An 18,147-nucleotide genomic window follows, 5' to 3' on the forward strand; every position below is an offset into this window, starting at 1 on the left:
CGCCGTCCTCGCATCGCCGCCCTTCCCCGTCTCCGGCTGGCATGTGCTGGTGCCACTACCGTTTTCGTGCAAGGGCTCGCAAGTGCATTTCACCTTGCACATTTTCAGAAAACGGCCGCGCCAGTCACTAGAGATTGCGGCTGGTGACAATGGCGCATCGCCTACCCACCTCTTCCTTGTCACCGACAAAAACTCCGGACTCAGATTTTTTGTGGACACCGGTGCTGACGTGAATGTCAGTAGTATAGACATAGACTGTATAATTTTCGAGCGGCATAAGAACCGAGCGGCATAAGAACCGTGCGCTATAACGACATCCGTTTTCTAATCCAAGATGGCCGATTCTAAGCCAACACAATCCAGTTCTAAGCCAACACAATCCACTTGTAATCCAAGCACGAGCCAAATCCAAAGCCATCTGATTGGCCGCCATTAGCCCCGCCCACTTCACGTTGATTGGCCACCGCGCCCCCAACTGATCTTTGAATGGCTGACCGTAGATCCGCTCCTTTATGCTAATTAGTTGGCTTGGCTCCGCCCAGTTCACACTGAGCGGCCTGTGCTAAGCCTTGACTGATCGTTGATTGGTTGACTGTAGCTCCGCCCCCCTTATGCTAATTACTCGGCTCTGCCCCCACTTCACACGCTGATTGGTGCACGCGTATCGCTGAGCACAGCTCCGCCCCTTTATGCTAATTAACCGGCTCCACTGATTGGTCCATTCTAAGCCTACTGATCACTCTCCCCAGACTTCTGATTGGCCGCGGCCGCAGCCGCCGCCGGACGCCCCCGCTGCGGCCTCAAACTTACCCGGGCTAGCGGGTGGCCGCCGCCAGATGGTGCGCGGGTCGCTCGCCGGCGGCTTCAGATGGTTCTAACCCAACACCTCTATCTCAGACGTCCAAACTTACCTCGTGCCACCAGATGGCGCGACTCAGGTGCATCAACTCCGCGCAGTTCCGCTTTGAGGCGTCACACGAGCGAGAGAACTTCGTCGAGATGTGCTGCCACATATTGCGCTCCCGTATCACCGCAAGCAAGTTGCGGGAAATCATACGCGAAATCTTGGACGAGTACCTGTCGGCTTACAGGGAGCAATCACTGCGCGAGCTTCAGGAACTATGTCAGGAAGAAATAAGAGTCCTGGAGACGATCATCAATCGCGCTAGGAGCTATGGATGAAAATAAAGATGCATCACACCTCGCTACACAGTCTGCTCGAGTTATTCCACGATGCGCATGCAGTTCCAGCACCCTGCTCGAATTCTCATCTCCGGCGCGTCCATGTGTGGGAAGACGGTGCTCACGCAGAATATAATGAGACATCCCGAATTATTTAGCATTCCACCGCAGAAGATACTCTACGTACGAAAGTATGCAGCCGGCTGGGAAAAAGATTTCGACGGTGTGGAGTTTATGGACAGGATACCCGCAGATTGGAATGAGCGATATCCCACTCTCATAGTTATTGACGATCAAATCACGGAAAAGGGGGTTCTATCGGAGGTAGAGTCGCTGTTTGTACGTGGTAGCCACCATAAGAATGCGTCCGTGATCCTGATCACACAAGCCTTGTTCTCTCACAATGCCGCTTTTCGAACGATATCGCTGAACGCCAGTTATATCGTATTGTTCCGGAACGCGCGGTCCGTACAACAGATCGAAACCTTCGGACGTCAGGTATTCGGGAAACAGGGGCTCTCCTATTTTCTCGACGCATATAACCAGGCGACGGAGAAGGCGCACGGTTATTTAGTTGTGGATCTGCACGCGCAAACACCTCCCTCTCGTAGCCTGCGAACGGGTATTTTACCGCACGACCGGCAGTTCCTGTTTACGCCCGCGAAATGACGGCTGATCTTAGAAGACATCTCACGCTCCTCAAAGTATTGGCTGCCAGCAAACCGACGCACCGCGCAGAGTTACTTAAAGAGCTCAGCTGCGACGACATTCGAATCCTTTCGGAAATCTGTCTGAACATTCTACGCGGAAATATCCCACTTTCGACGGAACTTCATAAAAACCTGAAGAAACACAAAAAAATCCTCCGCTTCCTCGCCTACAAGTCACTTCATAAGTGCCCCCGGCAGTTGAAGAAATATATTAGGGGACAACGAGGTGGTCTCATTCCCATACTTCCACTGCTCCTCTCAGGGCTATCAAGTCTCGTGGCGGGAGTCGCCGGGCGAGCGATATCCAAAGCCATCGGTCATGGCTCATAGAATAGAAATAGGTGAAGTTCTGAAATCTAACGAATCGGACGATGTAAAAGTGGGCAAAATACTGGAAGCCCTCTATTACTTGCTGAAGCGAGCTCACTATCATCCTCCTCCTCCTCCTCCTCCTCTGGAACCTGTCCATTCGGTGCCCGAACCAGAACCCAATCCATTCGATTTTAATCTTCTACCCTCCGGCGTTGATAAAGCACGCGCGAAATCTGTGCTAAAAGAATTGAAGAAAGTTTTCACCTGGCAGGCGGATAATGTGCTAGTATATAGAGCGAAGCGAATCAATCGCTCAAACATTGTGGCTCTCGTGAGCTACTTAGCACGTCATAGCGCGCTCATCAAGAAACCCCGCTGGTACAAAAAAGTATCGAAAATTATAAGCGCTCTGAAAATACACCGCATTGCTCGCTGGAGCAAATATGGGGCCCTATAGAAAGATCAAGGAGAAAGGGTTAGGTGGAGTGGATCGGTACCGACGGTATCACAAGCTCACGCGCGCAGAAGCCGTGGAACAGCTGAAAAAAGAAGATGCTTACACCCTTCACAAGCCAGTGAAGAAAAAATTTAAGCGGCGCTCCATCATCGCAACTCACGTGCGGGATTTATATCAGGCAGACCTTCTGGATATGCGCAAATATCAGAAATTTAACAAGGGCTTCAGGTACATCCTAACGGTCATAGATACGCTATCGAGGTACCTGTACATGGTCCCCATTCGCACAAAGCGCCCGCAAGACGTAAAGAAAGCCTTCCAACGAGTTTTCCGTCATGGAATTCCGTAGAATTTGCTCACTGATCGCGGGAGCGAATTTTGGGGTTCCCCCGTTCGTCAGTACTTTCAGTCGCTACTAAATCACTATAGCACACAAAGCGGAATGAAAGCGGCCTCCTGTGAACGCGTGCAGAGAACAATTAGAGAAAGAATAGCCAGGCATTTCACTAGTACGGGGAAGTTTAATTATATCAACGCGCTGCCGAAGATAGTGGCCGACTATAACGACTCGGTACACTCCGTCACGGGCGAAAAGCCGAAAAACGTGAACGCCGGAAATGAAGTAGCTCTGTTCAACAGATTGAATCGTAAGACGACCCCGCGCGAGAGCAAGTATAAATCAGGGGACCAGGTGAGGCTCGCGTTAGATCGCGGTGTGTTCGCCAAAGGCTACGATCAAAGGTGGACGGCCGAAGTGTTCGAGGTGTCGCGAACGAGAAAGACCGATCCGCCCGTAGTGTACGTGAAAGATTCGACGGGAAAAGAAATACTGGGATCATTCTACGAGCAGGAACTGCAGCCAGTCCACCATCTTTCCTCGTACGATAAGCGACTCATATCCGCGGTGATTAGAAAGAAGAAAATTAACGGGGTATTGCACTACTTGGTTCGTTGGTTTGGATACGCCAAAGATCACGATTCTTGGGTGCCCGCCAGCGATGTCAGAAAATGAATTTTACGTGTATCTGCTCTCGAACGCTAGCATGGACCTGTACCCGTCCAACACGCTGAATGACTTCACGATCGCGTTAGATAAGCCACTACACCTGGATGATTCGTACGTCGTCGGTCTAGAGGGATTTTCCATTCCCAACAGCTTCCTGAACGTGAACCAAGCGCCTGATAACCTGATAACGCTATCAACGGAGAAGTGGCAAACAAAACAGCTCACGTTCGAAGACACGGACACGCTATTGAATAAAATATTCCCCGAATATGGGATAGAGTGGACTTACGAGGAAGATCACTACGTGTTTAAGCTACCGTCGCGCGTGCGCTCGGCGAAACTAATCGACAGACCGCTGCATCTCGCCTTTGGAATCGTCGACATCGATGGAGATCACCGGGAGGGCGGTAAAGTACGCGCCGTCCCAAACGTGTTACCGCTCGCGGAGGAAAGAGCCGTTATGATGCGAGTTCGCCGGGTGATAGTGATCAATAACGATCTAATTTTAGAACCCCGATCGCTCATTACCGACACATTCAACGAATTCTTCAGAGCGACGAACGATACAGAATCACGGGTGGAATACAAAGACAACACTTACTCGCTTTCTCTCCCGACGAATTTCAACTTGTCGACCGAGTTCCTGGACCTCATTCAGGTGAAGCACATCCATGTTGAAGGATCCCGAAAGCGCATCACGTGTAATCCCATAGTGAAGACGTACCGCGTCCACATAAACACTCAAGAGACGGAAAGTCGGCGCATTTCACTTCCACCGAATTACTACGAAACACCCGAAGCTCTCGTGAGCGCCATCCATGAGCGTCTGCAGCCGGAGGCTTCCCTCACGTACGATGCGTGGGCGAGGAAGTGTTCGTTGAGCTTGCGGGAAAACGTGTCGCTTACATTATCCGATTACTTTGCGTACCTACTGGGTTTCGGCGCGAAAACCGTATTTACGGAAAACGATACGGGTGTCGACGAAGTGACCATAGATCTTCCCATTAACTGTATTATGATATACACGGATCTCGTCACGCCCTCCGTAGTGGGAAACGGTCGGCATCCGATACTGAAATTAATTCCATTCGTATACGATAGAACGAAAGAACAACTGAGTTTCAGCTTTCTACCCGTTCAGTATTTTAAGTTAGTGCAGCGCGAAATTTCCTCAATCACCGTCTCTATACGCGACGACACGGGTCGCAAGCTACCGCTACAAAATCGCGGTAGATCGACGCTGACGCTGCACTTTAAGCATGTACACTAAAGCGGTACCAATCTACGGATTTGGCGTTCCAACGGTATACAGGTCGCACCTGTACCAGAGGGGAGGCAATTTCTTTTCTCAGCTCGGGCGTTTCGCTATTCCACTCTTTAAACGCGTATCGCCATACTTAAAAAAGACTGCTGTTGCGGCCGCTAAGCGCGTGGCCAAAAATCTGTCGGAGGGAGACTCTTTCCGAAGTGCGCTTAAGAGATCGGCGAAAGATACGGGCCGTGAAATTCTCCGCGACCTCGGAGGGGCGGGCGTGCGAAGAAAGAGGAGAAAACCGGACGTCTTCGACGGCATAAATCACGCTGGTTGCGCGGCCACAATTTAGTTGCGAGATGGACACGATTAACGTCGTACATCCCGACACTCCTCTGTTGGATAAGTCGGAAACACAGTTATTTTCCGTGCCGGGAACGCAGTGGCATATACTGAAGGGGGAATATGAGGTATTCTACCCGGTCGCTGACATATCCTCCGTCATAGAGTTCCAGCTTTCGAATTTGGGGCACCACTATCTCGATTTGAACTCCGCGTACATAGTGACGAAAGTCCGCATCGTACGTGACGATGGTTCGCTACCGGAAACACTGGCTGGCGATCGGACGACCTACGACGAGGTCTACCCCGTCAACGCGTTCGCCAGCTCGCTTTTCAAGAACGTAGCCGTCTTCTTGAATCAGACCATGATTACGAATAATGATTTGTATAGCTATAGAAGCTACTTGGATATTTTGCTTCACGCCAGCACCACGGAGCAAAATACCGTGCATAAAGCAGGTCTGTACACGCAAGAAGAAGCGCGTCAAACGGAAAACAACATTCGCGCTCGTGGACCGGCCGAACGATACAACCTCACACGCGGCGGCAAGACCATCGATCTGGTTTCCAAGATCAACTCGGACATTTTCCTGCAGCCTAAGCTACTCATATCGGGAGTGGAAATTAGGCTTGTTTTTTATCAAGGCTCCGACGCGTTCCGCATTATGAAGACCGATCAGGAGCAGCACACGCATAGAGTGGAAATCATGAGTGCCACTTTGTACATAAAGAAAATCACCGTGTCTCCCAGCCTATTCCTCGGACACGAAACGGAATTGCAGAAGCGCAAGGCTCTCTACACACTGGCCGGAAGTGAATCGCGTATTCGTTCGCTACCAGTTGGCAACCTGGATGCATGCCTGGAAGATTTATTTCCTGAGAAGATACCGTCTAAGGTGGTGGTCGCATTCGTGCCCACCCTAGCCTACCAGGGAGCATTCAATCGGGACCCGTACCGATTCGTGAACTGCGACATTGAGTCGGCGACGCTCACCGTGAACGGGACGCAGCGAATAGACACGTTCGACTTCAACAATAACCTGAACCACCGAAGCTACTTCAACCTCCTGGAGCAGCTGTGTGAGAAGCACGTCTCCTACGAATACGACCACTACGTCGGAAACAAGTTCCTACTGTACTACGACCTGGATCCGGATCAATCCTCCGTCCACCTGTCACCGATCAGGCGTGGAAACGTTCGTCTGCAACTCAAGTTCCGACGTGCCTTGGCCGAACCCACGACCGTATTGATACTGTCCGAGAGTGTGCCAATTATGTCCATCGATAAGAACAGGAACGTCACACTGGATTAGCGATGTTCGAGCAAGATATCGAGAGACTCCTGAAGTACAACGATTACACTTCGGCACTCTTCCGCGGTGTATACGCTCGAGACGATCGTCTGCCCGCACTGGATAGACCGGGTATGATCGTGGTGAACACCGATCGGCGACAGCAAGCTGGGGAGCACTGGATTTTGTACGCGAAAATGAAGGATGACCTCATCTACTTTGATTCCTTCGGATTGCCGCCCATCGAACCTGAGCTGAAACGCCTCACCGTCGACGAATATAATGATGTCTGTATCCAAAGCCTGTATTCTCCCATGTGTGGTGTGTACTGTTGTATTGTGGCGACATTGTTGGCGAAAGGGAAATCACTGAAGAGCATTGTATCCCTGTTTTCCGATAATCTCGCCGCTAATGACCTAAAATCAATAAAGCTGCTAGAAAAGTTGTTTGTCGCTTAAAAACGCCTGGTGTCCTTTATTCTCTATAGCTCCCCACAAACTACACTCTCTTAGTCAATGAATACGCGCTATAGCTCCCTATCATATCATTCTATCAATAGAGCGTCCCATCATATCAGCCTATCTTCCTAATCCATCACAACAACGCAACATTTAAAATCAGAAATACATGTATTTTTATTTTTCCCGCTGATTACATATGGGACGCGGGCTTTCGTCGCGGTCACTTCTTCTTCGCGTGAGTAAAGATGATGTCGGGCGATGCGGCTCTTTTACCATCCCTGAATCTCTCCTTCTTCTCTAGTTTCAGATCTGGTAATTCTCGCATTTCTTGCAAATCTTCATCCGTGAGTCGCCTAAAACGACTGGGTAGGTACACCTTTACGCGTTTATCGCTGTCCATCAGGAGTTCCACGTACACGGACTCCCCATAGATAGTGTCCACTTTGCGTAAGTCCAACACGTCGAGCTTTTCATTGTTTGGAACAATGCTCATTTTCTGAATGTCTCCATCACCGGGTTTCTTTAGTTTATCCAGCTTCTCGACAATAGATGACATATCTCTCAGTGCAAGTTTCTACGCACGCCAAATGAACTGAAAATGAGGACAACTATTACCTAACTTTCCTCATCTTGAAGACAATAGTGAAACATACCTTTCTCGTTGTGCGCTTCACGAGGAGTCGACCGACGGCTTCACGGACCTCAAATGAGTTGTATATATCGCGACTTTTATATAAAGCACCCCCAGAGGAGCGCAAGGGTGGTGCGATTCTGTTTACACAATCACACGGGAACAGCATGTGATATATGATGCGCGCGCGAAGGACATTTGGAAACTGCATAAGCGAACCCTTTGTTTTCGGTGCTTGTTTCGGCAATGAGCTGGTGGGCTCATAGGGATATTTTCCTTCAGATAGACTTGTCTCATCAAGCACAACAGTTTACTTTTGGTTTTAATACGCGTGGCCTCGGAAAACATGATTTACGTGGTGACCTAGTTTCTCGTTACATCACCTTGACGCAACATTTTTTCACTAGGGCCCGCCACGATGGGTGGAAGTGCGTTTTTGATATTAGACAGATGGCACCGTCGTGTTGGGGCTTGTCTCAAGGTGACCCAATTTCTCGTTACATTACCTTGACGCAACTTCCCTGAGAATAAAACAAAGCTCACCGTTCTATAGTATAAACTCATTTTGACCATGAAGCGCATTTTGATATAAAACAGGCGACCCCAACGTGTTGGAACATGCAACCGACTCAAGGTGACCCAATTTCTCGGAGAAGACCTATTTACATTACCTTGACGCAACATTTTCTTCGACGGTGAATGCTCACCATTGCGGCCGCGCGCGTTCTGATAATAAACAGATGGCCCCAACGCTGCCTCATCCTCGAGGTGCCACATGATTTACGACCGCGTGGAAACAAGCGAGCCCCGACGTGTTGGCGCATGTAGCGTGGATGCCGGTTTATAAGCCGCGCGATCGCCTCAGGGGGGGAACAGTCTGCTTTCACTCGCTTCACAAGTAAGTTATTCCCTCCTTTACTTGTTGCACGTTTCTTACGGATCCGCGTTTTATTTTCAGTGCCTCGGTGTGTGTTCTGCTTTTTTGATCCTCACGATATCGAGGATGAATCGGACGACGACGATTCTCGGGACGGCGCACCTCCTACACTGTCTGCTCACGTGATGCGATCGCACCCCGACGTGGATACATCCTTCCTGCCCTTCTTCCAGACTGACGCCGCATTTAGAGGTATCGTCAAAAGATTCACGCTATTGGCATCTGTTCACGATCAGGGAGTAGAGGATTTGCGACAATATTTAATGAGTCACTTTCACGATATGCTCGCCATATTGAGAGCGCAAAGAATACCCTTTAGGTTTTGCATTTGTTCCGATGTCTTAATGGTGAAGGAAACTCGGGGGGAGATAACCGCGCACATAGCCCACTTTATGGCGTTTGCTCGCGAAGTCCACAGCGACGGAGCCATCGCGAATACCCTGATGGACGCGATTCAGGAGTCCGCGGGGCGCGTCGAAAATTATCAGCGGGACGGGAGTGGGTTCGTGTCCACCGACGTCCAAAACGTTCAAATATGCATTTCTGCGGTGAAAACTAAAAAATTCGGATGCAATGGGGCACTTCCCGATCATTTGGCTAAGCGCAGGAACGTGCTGACGAATATTCATTTACCAGCACATAAGGAGGGTGAGTGTTTTAAATACAATACGCTCGCCCTCCTGCACCCGCAGGAAAGGAATTCGTGGAAAAAATGTGAAAACTATGCCGCGGAGTACTGGTGGCCTAGTCGCTTCCCCGTTTCCTACTCTGATCTGGACGAATTTGAAGACAAAAACCAGATATCCGTGTACGTATACGAGTACGTCGATCAGGGAGTGCACGTGTCGCGACCTCCAAAACTCGAGTATGAAAAGAAAATTCACTTATTGGCTGTAGATGAACATTTTTTCGGAATCAAGTCTCTCGAGCGGTTACTGATGAGAGACAAGAGGCGTTTCGTATGCGAGCGTTGCACGCGCTCTTTCCTGAAGGAAGAGAGCATGGCGAAACATCGTCGCCTGTGCGCGGACGTAAACGAAATCATATTGGAATTTTGCGAACCGGGCAAACACTTTGTAGAATTTACTAAAATTCAGTACAAGCAGCAGTATAACTACGTCGTCGCGTTGGACACGAAGAGCGTACTCACGCCCAGTGGTGTTGGCATGCAGCGTCACGTCACCTCGAGCTTCTGTGCCGTGCTCGTGCGCACCCACGACTCGAAGGTGATGCGCATCAGGACGCACCATGGTGAAGATTCCGCGAGGCAGTGCGTCAGAGCTCTGATGGAAATGCGAGATGAGATGATCGCCCTGAACGCTTGCCCCGCCGAAATGGTGCTGAATGACGAGCAACGTGCGCGGCACAGAGCTGCCACCCACTGCGCGTACTGCGAGCGGGAGTTCGCGCAAGATCTACCCCGTGTCCGGCACCACGACCATTCCAAGCGTTGTACTGCTGGCGAGACAAATTACATCGCGACGCTGTGCAACCCCTGTAACTTGGCGTGCACGACGCGGGAAAAACTGCCCATCATGGTGCACAATCTGGCCTACGATTTGGCCGGACTACTGCGGGAATTTCACCTTCTCGAGTGGAAGCGAGCTCCCTTCATCGTGGCCAGTTCCATGGAAAAAATCCGATCGTTCGAAATTGGCACCTTCCTATTCAGAGATACCATGCAGTACCTAAATTCGTCGCTGGGAGAGCTCGTGGAAACCGTCAAATCCATGGGGGGCGCAGAGGCGTTCCAATGCCTGAAGCAGGTATTTGGAGACGACTACGAAATTTTGCTTCGTAAAGGTGTATTCCCGTACAGCCACGTTAGCTCGTTCGCGGTCTACGACGAATTGGCTCTGCCGGCAAAATCCGCCTTCCGAAACGATCTGACGGGGGAGGATATAAGCGACGAAGACTATCAGTACGCGCTGCACGTATTTGAACGTTTTGGATGCTCGAATCTGAGGGATTATAATGCATTGTACCTGAAAACGGATGCCCTGTTACATGCTGACGTAATGCAGCACTTCCGGCGCCTGTGCTACGACGCGCGCGGATTGGAATTGCTTCATTGCGTTTCGCTGGCATCCTATTCGTGGCAATGCGCTCTAAATTACACGCGGGCAAAATTGGAGCTGATCATCGACGAGGACATGTACCGGACCATCGAATCGGGTGTTAGAGGCGGACTCTGTCAGGCGAGCAGGCGTCATTTACGGGCTAACAACCCGCTGTGCAGTGGCTACGATCCCGATAAAGAGGAGGTGTACATATCGTACATAGATTGCAACAATCTTTACGGGTTCAGTATGATAAAGCACCTCCCCGTCGGCGATTTCGAATGGGTCGAGGATTTTAGCTCCGTGGATTTTATGCGTCATCCCACGGATTCGGACGTGGGATACGTGTACGTGTGCGATTTGGAGTATCCAAAATCTATCCACGCGCTGACGCGGTACTTCCCCCTGGCTCCCGAGAAGGCAGTCGTTCCGAAGGAATGGCTCTCACCATTCCAGCGGGGGCTCCTCGAAGAGTTAATGTATCAACCGGCGAACAGCAAAAAGCTGCTGCTCACGTGCAAGGACAAGGTCGGGTACGTCGTTCATTACGCGCTGCTCGCGCTCTATTGTAGATTGGGCATGCGCGTGACGAAAATTCACAGAATTCTAAAATTTCGTCAGGCACCATTCCTGCGTCCCTACATTGAGGACAATGTTGCCAGACGCGTCGCATCGAGCACGACGTTCGAGAAAAATTTCTATAAAATCTCAAATAATGCGGTCTTCGGGCGTACGTTGCTAAATAAATTTAATATGCGAGACATTCGAGTGGCCTTCGATGAGGAGACGGCGAGTCGCCTCGGGAGTCGGGCGGAATGCGCGCGAATGGAAATTTTGTCCCCCGATTGCGTCATGTACGAAATGCGCAAAAGAAAAGTGCGATGTGATTTCCCCCTGCAGATTGGCTTCACGATTTTAGAACTGAGTAAGTTAACCATGTACTCGTTCTACTATGAAACCCTGCTGAGTAAGCTCACTTGTCCGGTGATTACCTGCTACTTTGACACGGATTCTCTGATCCTCGGCCTATTCTGCAAGGACTACGAAGATCAGTTACGTGCGATCGCCGACGAGCATTTAGACTTGTCTTCCTTCGATCGTGACCATCCACTGTACAGCGAGAGGAATCGCGGTAGACTTGGCGCGTTCAAAAGTGAAACGGGTAGCATACCCATTGAGGAAGTAATATGCCTGAAAGCTAAAATGTACTCCATCAAATTAGCCGGGGGAAAACAAATTGCAAGAGCTAAAGGGGTCAAAAAGAACATTGTGCGCAAACACCTCCTCCATGATACGTACCGCGATACCCTATTCAAGCACGACAGCGTATCGCACGAACAGGTGTCAATAGTGGGAAAGAAACAGTGCATGTACACCATCAGAAATGTGAAGAGAAGTCTGATGGCGTACGACGACAAACGATATCTCTACAATGACGTGGACTCCTACCCGTACGGAAGCTGCGAATATGGTAAGCTCGAGTGGATGACGTAGATAGCGGGATTTCACACGGCATTCTTTCCTCCGCCGCACAGATAATGCAGAGGATGAGTAGGAGTAGCGTCATTTGACCTGCGTCACTGGAAGGATGTGGTACCTCGTTCTCTTCTCGCTCGTCTCGTGCGCGCTGGCGTTGGACGCTGGCAACTGTACTGCGAGCATCAAGCTGGAGAAGGATAAGCACACGTACGCGCACGAATGCCCCGGCGACATCTTGGCCATCAGAGAGTGGCACGTGGTACCTATGCGGTCCGGCATTAACCTGAATAGGAACGCTACTGGATCGTTGCGTACGTGCCTTCACTCGCTGGACGTGAGCGACAGCTACGAAGATATCCAGTGCACGCGGATGTGCCAGCTCACGGAGGACGAAATTTTTCTCAGCCGCTGTCCCGGAGACGTCTACATGATCCGTCACTTCCGCGGAACCATGCCCAGCATCAAGGGAATCAACCTCTCCAAAACTGCCATGCTTTTCCTCAAACATGTACTCAATAAACGTTGAAAGGTATTTTTTCCCCGTCTGTTCGATCTCATAGAGTTATCTGAGATAGGTTAGAACCATCTGAAGCCGCCGGCGAGCGACCCGCGCACCATCTGGCGGCGGCCACCCGCTAGCCCGGGTAAGTTTGAGGCCGCAGCGGGGGCGTCCGGCGGCGGCGGCGGCGGCGGCGGCGGCCGCGGCCAATCAGAAGTCTGGGGAGAGTGATCAGTAGGCTTAGAATGGACCAATCAGTGGAGCCGGTTAATTAGCATAAAGGGGCGGAGCTGTGCTCAGCGATACGCGTGCACCAATCAGCGTGTGAAGTGGGGGCAGAGCCGAGTAATTAGCATAAGGGGGGCGGAGCTACAGTCAACCAATCAACGATCAGTCAAGGCTTAGCACGGGCCGCTCAGTGTGAACTGGGCGGAGCCAAGCCAACTAATTAGCATAAAGGAGCGGATCTACGGTCAGCCATTCAAAGATCAGTTGGGGGCGCGGTGGCCAATCAACGTGAAGTGGGCGGGGCTAATGGCGGCCAATCAGATGGCTTTGGATTTGGCTCGTGCTTGGATTACAAGTGGATTGTGTTGGCTTAGAACTGGATTGTGTTGGCTTAGAATCGGCCATCTTGGATTAGAAAAAGGATGTCGTTATAGCGCACGGTTCTTATGCCGCTCGGTTCTTATGCCGCTCGAAAATTATACAGTCTATGTCTATACTACTAATGTCATCCCATCGTCTTTCTTCCACCGTCGTCGGCGACGAACTTCGCGAACCCTCCAAGCCGTGAATACAACGCCTATTGCGACGTTCGGCGAGCATTCGTTTACCTTGAACCTTGGGCTTCGACGGACTTTTGCTTGGGTGTTGTTAGTAGCCGACCGGCAGTATATACCCCATACTCGTAGCGGACGTCTAGAGCAACTTTGGTCTCCTAGTAAACATGCACAAACGCGTGTTGTGGTACGCTGAGACCAAGCTCCGGGTCAATGGACATTCGTGCCATCAAGCTGTGCCCACCCGCGTCTCTCTCTGCAAGAGTCCCTCCAACCGATACGACGGTATTCTCGAGGAGTTCCCATCTCTCCTGCGACCGTGCAACAATGAAACTAAGGTAAACCATACTGTGACTCATTTCATCGAGACCACCGGACTTCCCGTGCACTCTCGACCTCGTCGTCTCGCGCAAGAGCGCCTCGCTATCGCTAAAGGGAATTCGAGCACATGCTCCAGTTGAGTATAGTTCGGCCTTCCTCTAACGATTGGCCGTGGGCGTTGCATATGGTGCCGTAGAAGACTAGCGACTGGAGACCCTGTGGTGATTACCAGGCGCTAAACAAGGTGACCGTCCCATACCGGTATCCTATTCCACATATTCACGACTTGCCTTCCAACCTGCACGGAACGAACATCTTCTCGAGAATTGACCTTATCAAGGCGTACCATCAAATTCCTGCGGAGCCTTCTGATACTCCAAAGACGGCCACTGTCACTCCTTTTGGCATGTTCGAATACCTTCGAATGCCGTTTGGCCTCGGTAAGGCTGCCCAGACATTTCAGCGCCTCGCCGACCAGGTGTTTAGAGGACTGCCCTTTGCGTTTGCGTACCTTGACGACATCCTTCTTGCCAGCTCCTCACCCGAAGAGCACGAAACCCATCTTCGTGCCGTTTTCACTCCTCTTGGCCGGATATGGAATCGTTGTCAATGCAGCGAAATGCGAGCTTTCCAAGTCCTCCTTGGAATTTTGTGGGCCATTTCGTCAGCAGTGAAGGTATTCGCCCTCTCGACCTTTAAGTTGAAGCAGTGCGGAGTTTTCCTACACCGGCGTCGTTCCGCCAGCTGCGAAGTGTCTGGGAATGATAATTTTTTACAGGCGATTTATCCCTTCCTGTGCTCACATGTTACGTCCACTCACAGACATGCTACGAGGTGCCCAGAAGCCAGCCGCTTTCTCATGGTCCGAAGAAGCGGACACTTTTTTTCGAAAGGCCAAGAACGCCTTAGCAGACGCTATGTCCTCATGATCCCAAAACACGGTGCCCCAACCAGCGTTACGGTTGACGTCTCAGACAGCGCCGTTGGTGCCGTTCTGCAGCAGTACAGCGACAACCCATGGAAGCCCCTGACCTTCTTTTCGCACAAGCTTTGCTCCACTCAAGTCCGCTACAGCACTTTTGGCCGTGAGCTGCTAGCGGCTTATCTCGCCATCCTCCACATCCGCTACTTTTTGGAAGGCCGGCTATTTCACATCCTCACGGACTACAAGCCACTCACTTTCGCCTTTCTATCCAAAGGAGCCGATGGATATACACCCAGAGAAGCCGGAACTCACTTTCATAAACGAATTTACCATCGACATCCGTCCCGTCAAAGGTGTGGAGAGCCCAGTTGCAGATGCCCTTTCCAGGATGGGATTCAAGGCGACCTTACTCCCAAACCTCGACATCGCTTATTTTTATTTTATTTATTTTTATTTATCCATACTATTGGCCCATAGGCTATAATAGGAGTGGTGGCAAGGAATATAAGGGGAAATACACAACACATACTACATAATAAATACATAGATACACGAATATAATATGACCGAGGATCATGGCTAACATGCCATGCAAGGAACCCACCTAACGCTGTCAGTATTATTTATTATTTAACTATTACACTTATTTAACTATTTACAGTAACATTTACATATACATTTTACATTTACATTTACATATGCAGGTAACTTATTCGATTACCTGATTGCGATGGAACTCCCCATCCATCATACCGTAATAGACTTGTTTTTGTTGTTCCGTGATTGCTCATTGGGAAGAGCGAGAATTTGAAACAGTCTGTGCGAAATCTGACTTCAGAAAAGTGTGCATCGTGAGTATAACGCAAACGACGGCCTATATGATGTAAAAGGTACATTGTCTTGCCCACCAGTAACATGCCCTTTTCAATACAGTACAGGGTTTTCAACCTGTTCATGTGCAACCTCTTTGCAATAGAGGGAATGCCTGATGCATTGAAGATATCCATATGCAGATGAAGATGACACCGAGGCCACTGTACTATACTCGTTATAAATAAAGCGTAGTGCCTTATTTTGCAGTCTTCCTAGTTTGGGCATGGCAAATTTTGTATGGGGACACTATACGGGGATTGCATACATGCGGGGGTTGCATACATGCGGGTGGAGGGGCAATATCAAAGACTTGTATGCAATAGTCTTCGTCTCAGGCGTGCCGTATTTCAGTGATGGTTTCGATGCCCATAGTTTCTTAATGCTTTTTCAAGAACCATTTTTAGGTGAATGCTGTATGTCATAGTAGATGCGATGTAAACACCAAGGTACTTGTAACAACTGACACGTTCTAACACTGTCCCACGAATCGAGTATTCGTATGGGTGCTTTTCCTTTCTATGGGTAACAGTCATCGTTACAGTTTTCGCTGCATTGAACGACATTTGCCATTGTTCACACCAGTTTTCTGTGTCAGCGAGACACTGACTCAGTCTAATTAGGTCATCCACGATTTCACTTCAGTGTATATCACTGTATCACCTGCATATAGTTTTATAGATACACCATGACTGCACAGCCGACATAGGTGATTAAAGGGTCTCTGACCAGAACCTGGTCAATGTCTTTGTTTGCATGGATAACGAGTCGACAAGTCAGCTTTTCAGCTACCTTTCAGCAGCTGAGAGGTACCTGCTACGTGCAGCAGAGTTTGGAGGCCTTGCTTTTGAAATGTTGAGCCGCGAATCGACTTCGGCATGAAGAGGAAGTTCCAACGACAGACTGTTAGATGAGCTTTCAGCATCCATCATGATGAAGCCCATAAACAGTTTGTGTAAATTTCATGTTTGACGGCGCCGTGTAAAGGGGGCGGAGTGGTTCATGCATAATAATGCCGAAAGAAGCCGAGTGCTTATGTTGCAAGGAGCTGCTATTAGGCCCGGTTTCACCAACGCCGATTAACACTTGAACCGAGATCAACGGTCCCTTAACTTGAATTTAACGCTAAGCCGTGCTTCACTAAAGGGGATTATTGTTACTGAAACATTTACCACGTCACCAACTAGCGTTTGCCAAAAAAAGAATTGAGCGTTAACTTCAAGGTTTAGCAACGCTTGGTCTCGGTTCAAAGCTAACCAGCGTTGGTGAAACCGGACTTTAAAGTAGCATATTTAGAACTTCGAGGGCAGCACGAACCTAGCGCTCATATTCACAAGCAAGAAGCGTGTCTCATGCACAATCATGCTGATTGGTTTCTGAATAGTTATTCTGAACTTTTCGTTATTGTTAGTCACTTATTCAGAAAGAGTGCAGCTGAATTAATACTCGGCGTCCTACTAGCTTTAGCTTTGTTCAAAGCTTGCGTGTCTCATACAGGAAATAGATACACTACATACCAACAGTTCGTAAGATGGGTGCGACTCTCGATTTCGCTTTCAGCCTGACGATTGCCGACGATTGTGAAACCGCAAGTAAGCCAATAAGCCAAGTACAGCCAAAGTGAAAGCTGGCCGTAATGTCACTGGTTTGAGCGGACGATCTGACGGCAAACCAAACAATTTGATTTCTCCGTAAATGCAGGGTATTTGGCCAAACTATTTTGGAGATAAATACAGTAGGCATTAACATTTGTGCCTGCTGGCTTCTGTTGAGATGTGTGACTATGCGTTTTCCCCGGAGCTGGCCTTTAAGACCAAACTAGATATTATTTCTTCAGAACTGTACCGCCTCTGTTTCGTTGAAATCAACGTGTCTCACATTGCGTGTTCCTCTTGCTGAGTACTGAATTTACTATGCAGGGTGTCCTTTTTCAGGCGATGCAGATTTTTCATTAATAAACTATCAGGGCTATAGACATGCTGTTTTCACTTCTATCATCTGTGGGCCGGCGGACGTTCTTGGCCAAATGTTGCTGACCTTCAGATGACTAATTACCTAACAATCGTTAATCAACTTGTTAATTATAAGAGATACGAAGTTGACCCAATGAGAACATATGTTCCTTTGACCTGATATGGTAGCTGTTTTCAGAACAAAAATCCGTTCGGTAGATCGTCCGCAAAAAAATCGTGAAGGAACACAATTTTTTTCTTTATTTTGTTCAGTGCGCATCTTCGGAGACCCGTCTTTCCTTCACCCCCAATGTCAGAGAGGGAAAGAGCACTCTGTCGCCTCTTGCGTCCTGGAAAAAGATTAACAGAAAATGCAGCCCAAGATAAGGGCACTTCCAATAGCGTCGCCCGATAGATGTGTTTTTGTTTTCTTTCCGCACGTTAAAGCTCATCTTCGACGCATGAGGCGGCACTGTAGCGGCATCTTCGGCATCACATAGTTTCCCCTCTTGGCAATCTCCCAAGATTCCAGTAACAACCGTTTCTGTTTGTTCCATTCAGTACGCAAAACAGACGTACCTACAAAAATAGGTTGACAGCCATTACATTCCCGAAGCTGGCCCACGAGTTAATTTTAAATAGGAATATCTTCTGTGCTCAGCATGTGTTCTGGAAGA

At 49.4% G+C, this 18,147-nt stretch overlaps 2 protein-coding genes across 3 annotated transcripts in view; both read left to right on the forward strand.

Annotated features, from left to right (window-relative positions):
* LOC135378915 (uncharacterized) overlaps nt 1–18,147 on the forward strand; it is a 385,731-nt gene that overhangs the window by 302,740 nt on the left and 64,844 nt on the right. The window lies entirely within an intron of this gene.
* LOC135378914 (uncharacterized) lies at nt 8,117–12,653 on the forward strand. 2 transcript variants are annotated; one of them, XM_064612079.1, is made up of 3 exons: nt 8,117–8,543; nt 8,604–12,113; nt 12,178–12,653. In XM_064612079.1, coding segments are annotated over exons 1-3 (3,531 nt in total). In that variant the 5' UTR covers nt 8,117–8,542; the 3' UTR covers nt 12,198–12,653. The 2 variants fall into 2 exon arrangements, with proteins under 2 accessions (XP_064468149.1, XP_064468148.1); XM_064612078.1 differs by having other exon boundaries at nt 8,604–12,653.

Source organism: Ornithodoros turicata, chromosome 1 (assembly GCF_037126465.1).
Source record: "Ornithodoros turicata isolate Travis chromosome 1, ASM3712646v1, whole genome shotgun sequence".
NCBI classification, from domain to species: domain Eukaryota; kingdom Metazoa; phylum Arthropoda; class Arachnida; order Ixodida; family Argasidae; genus Ornithodoros; species Ornithodoros turicata.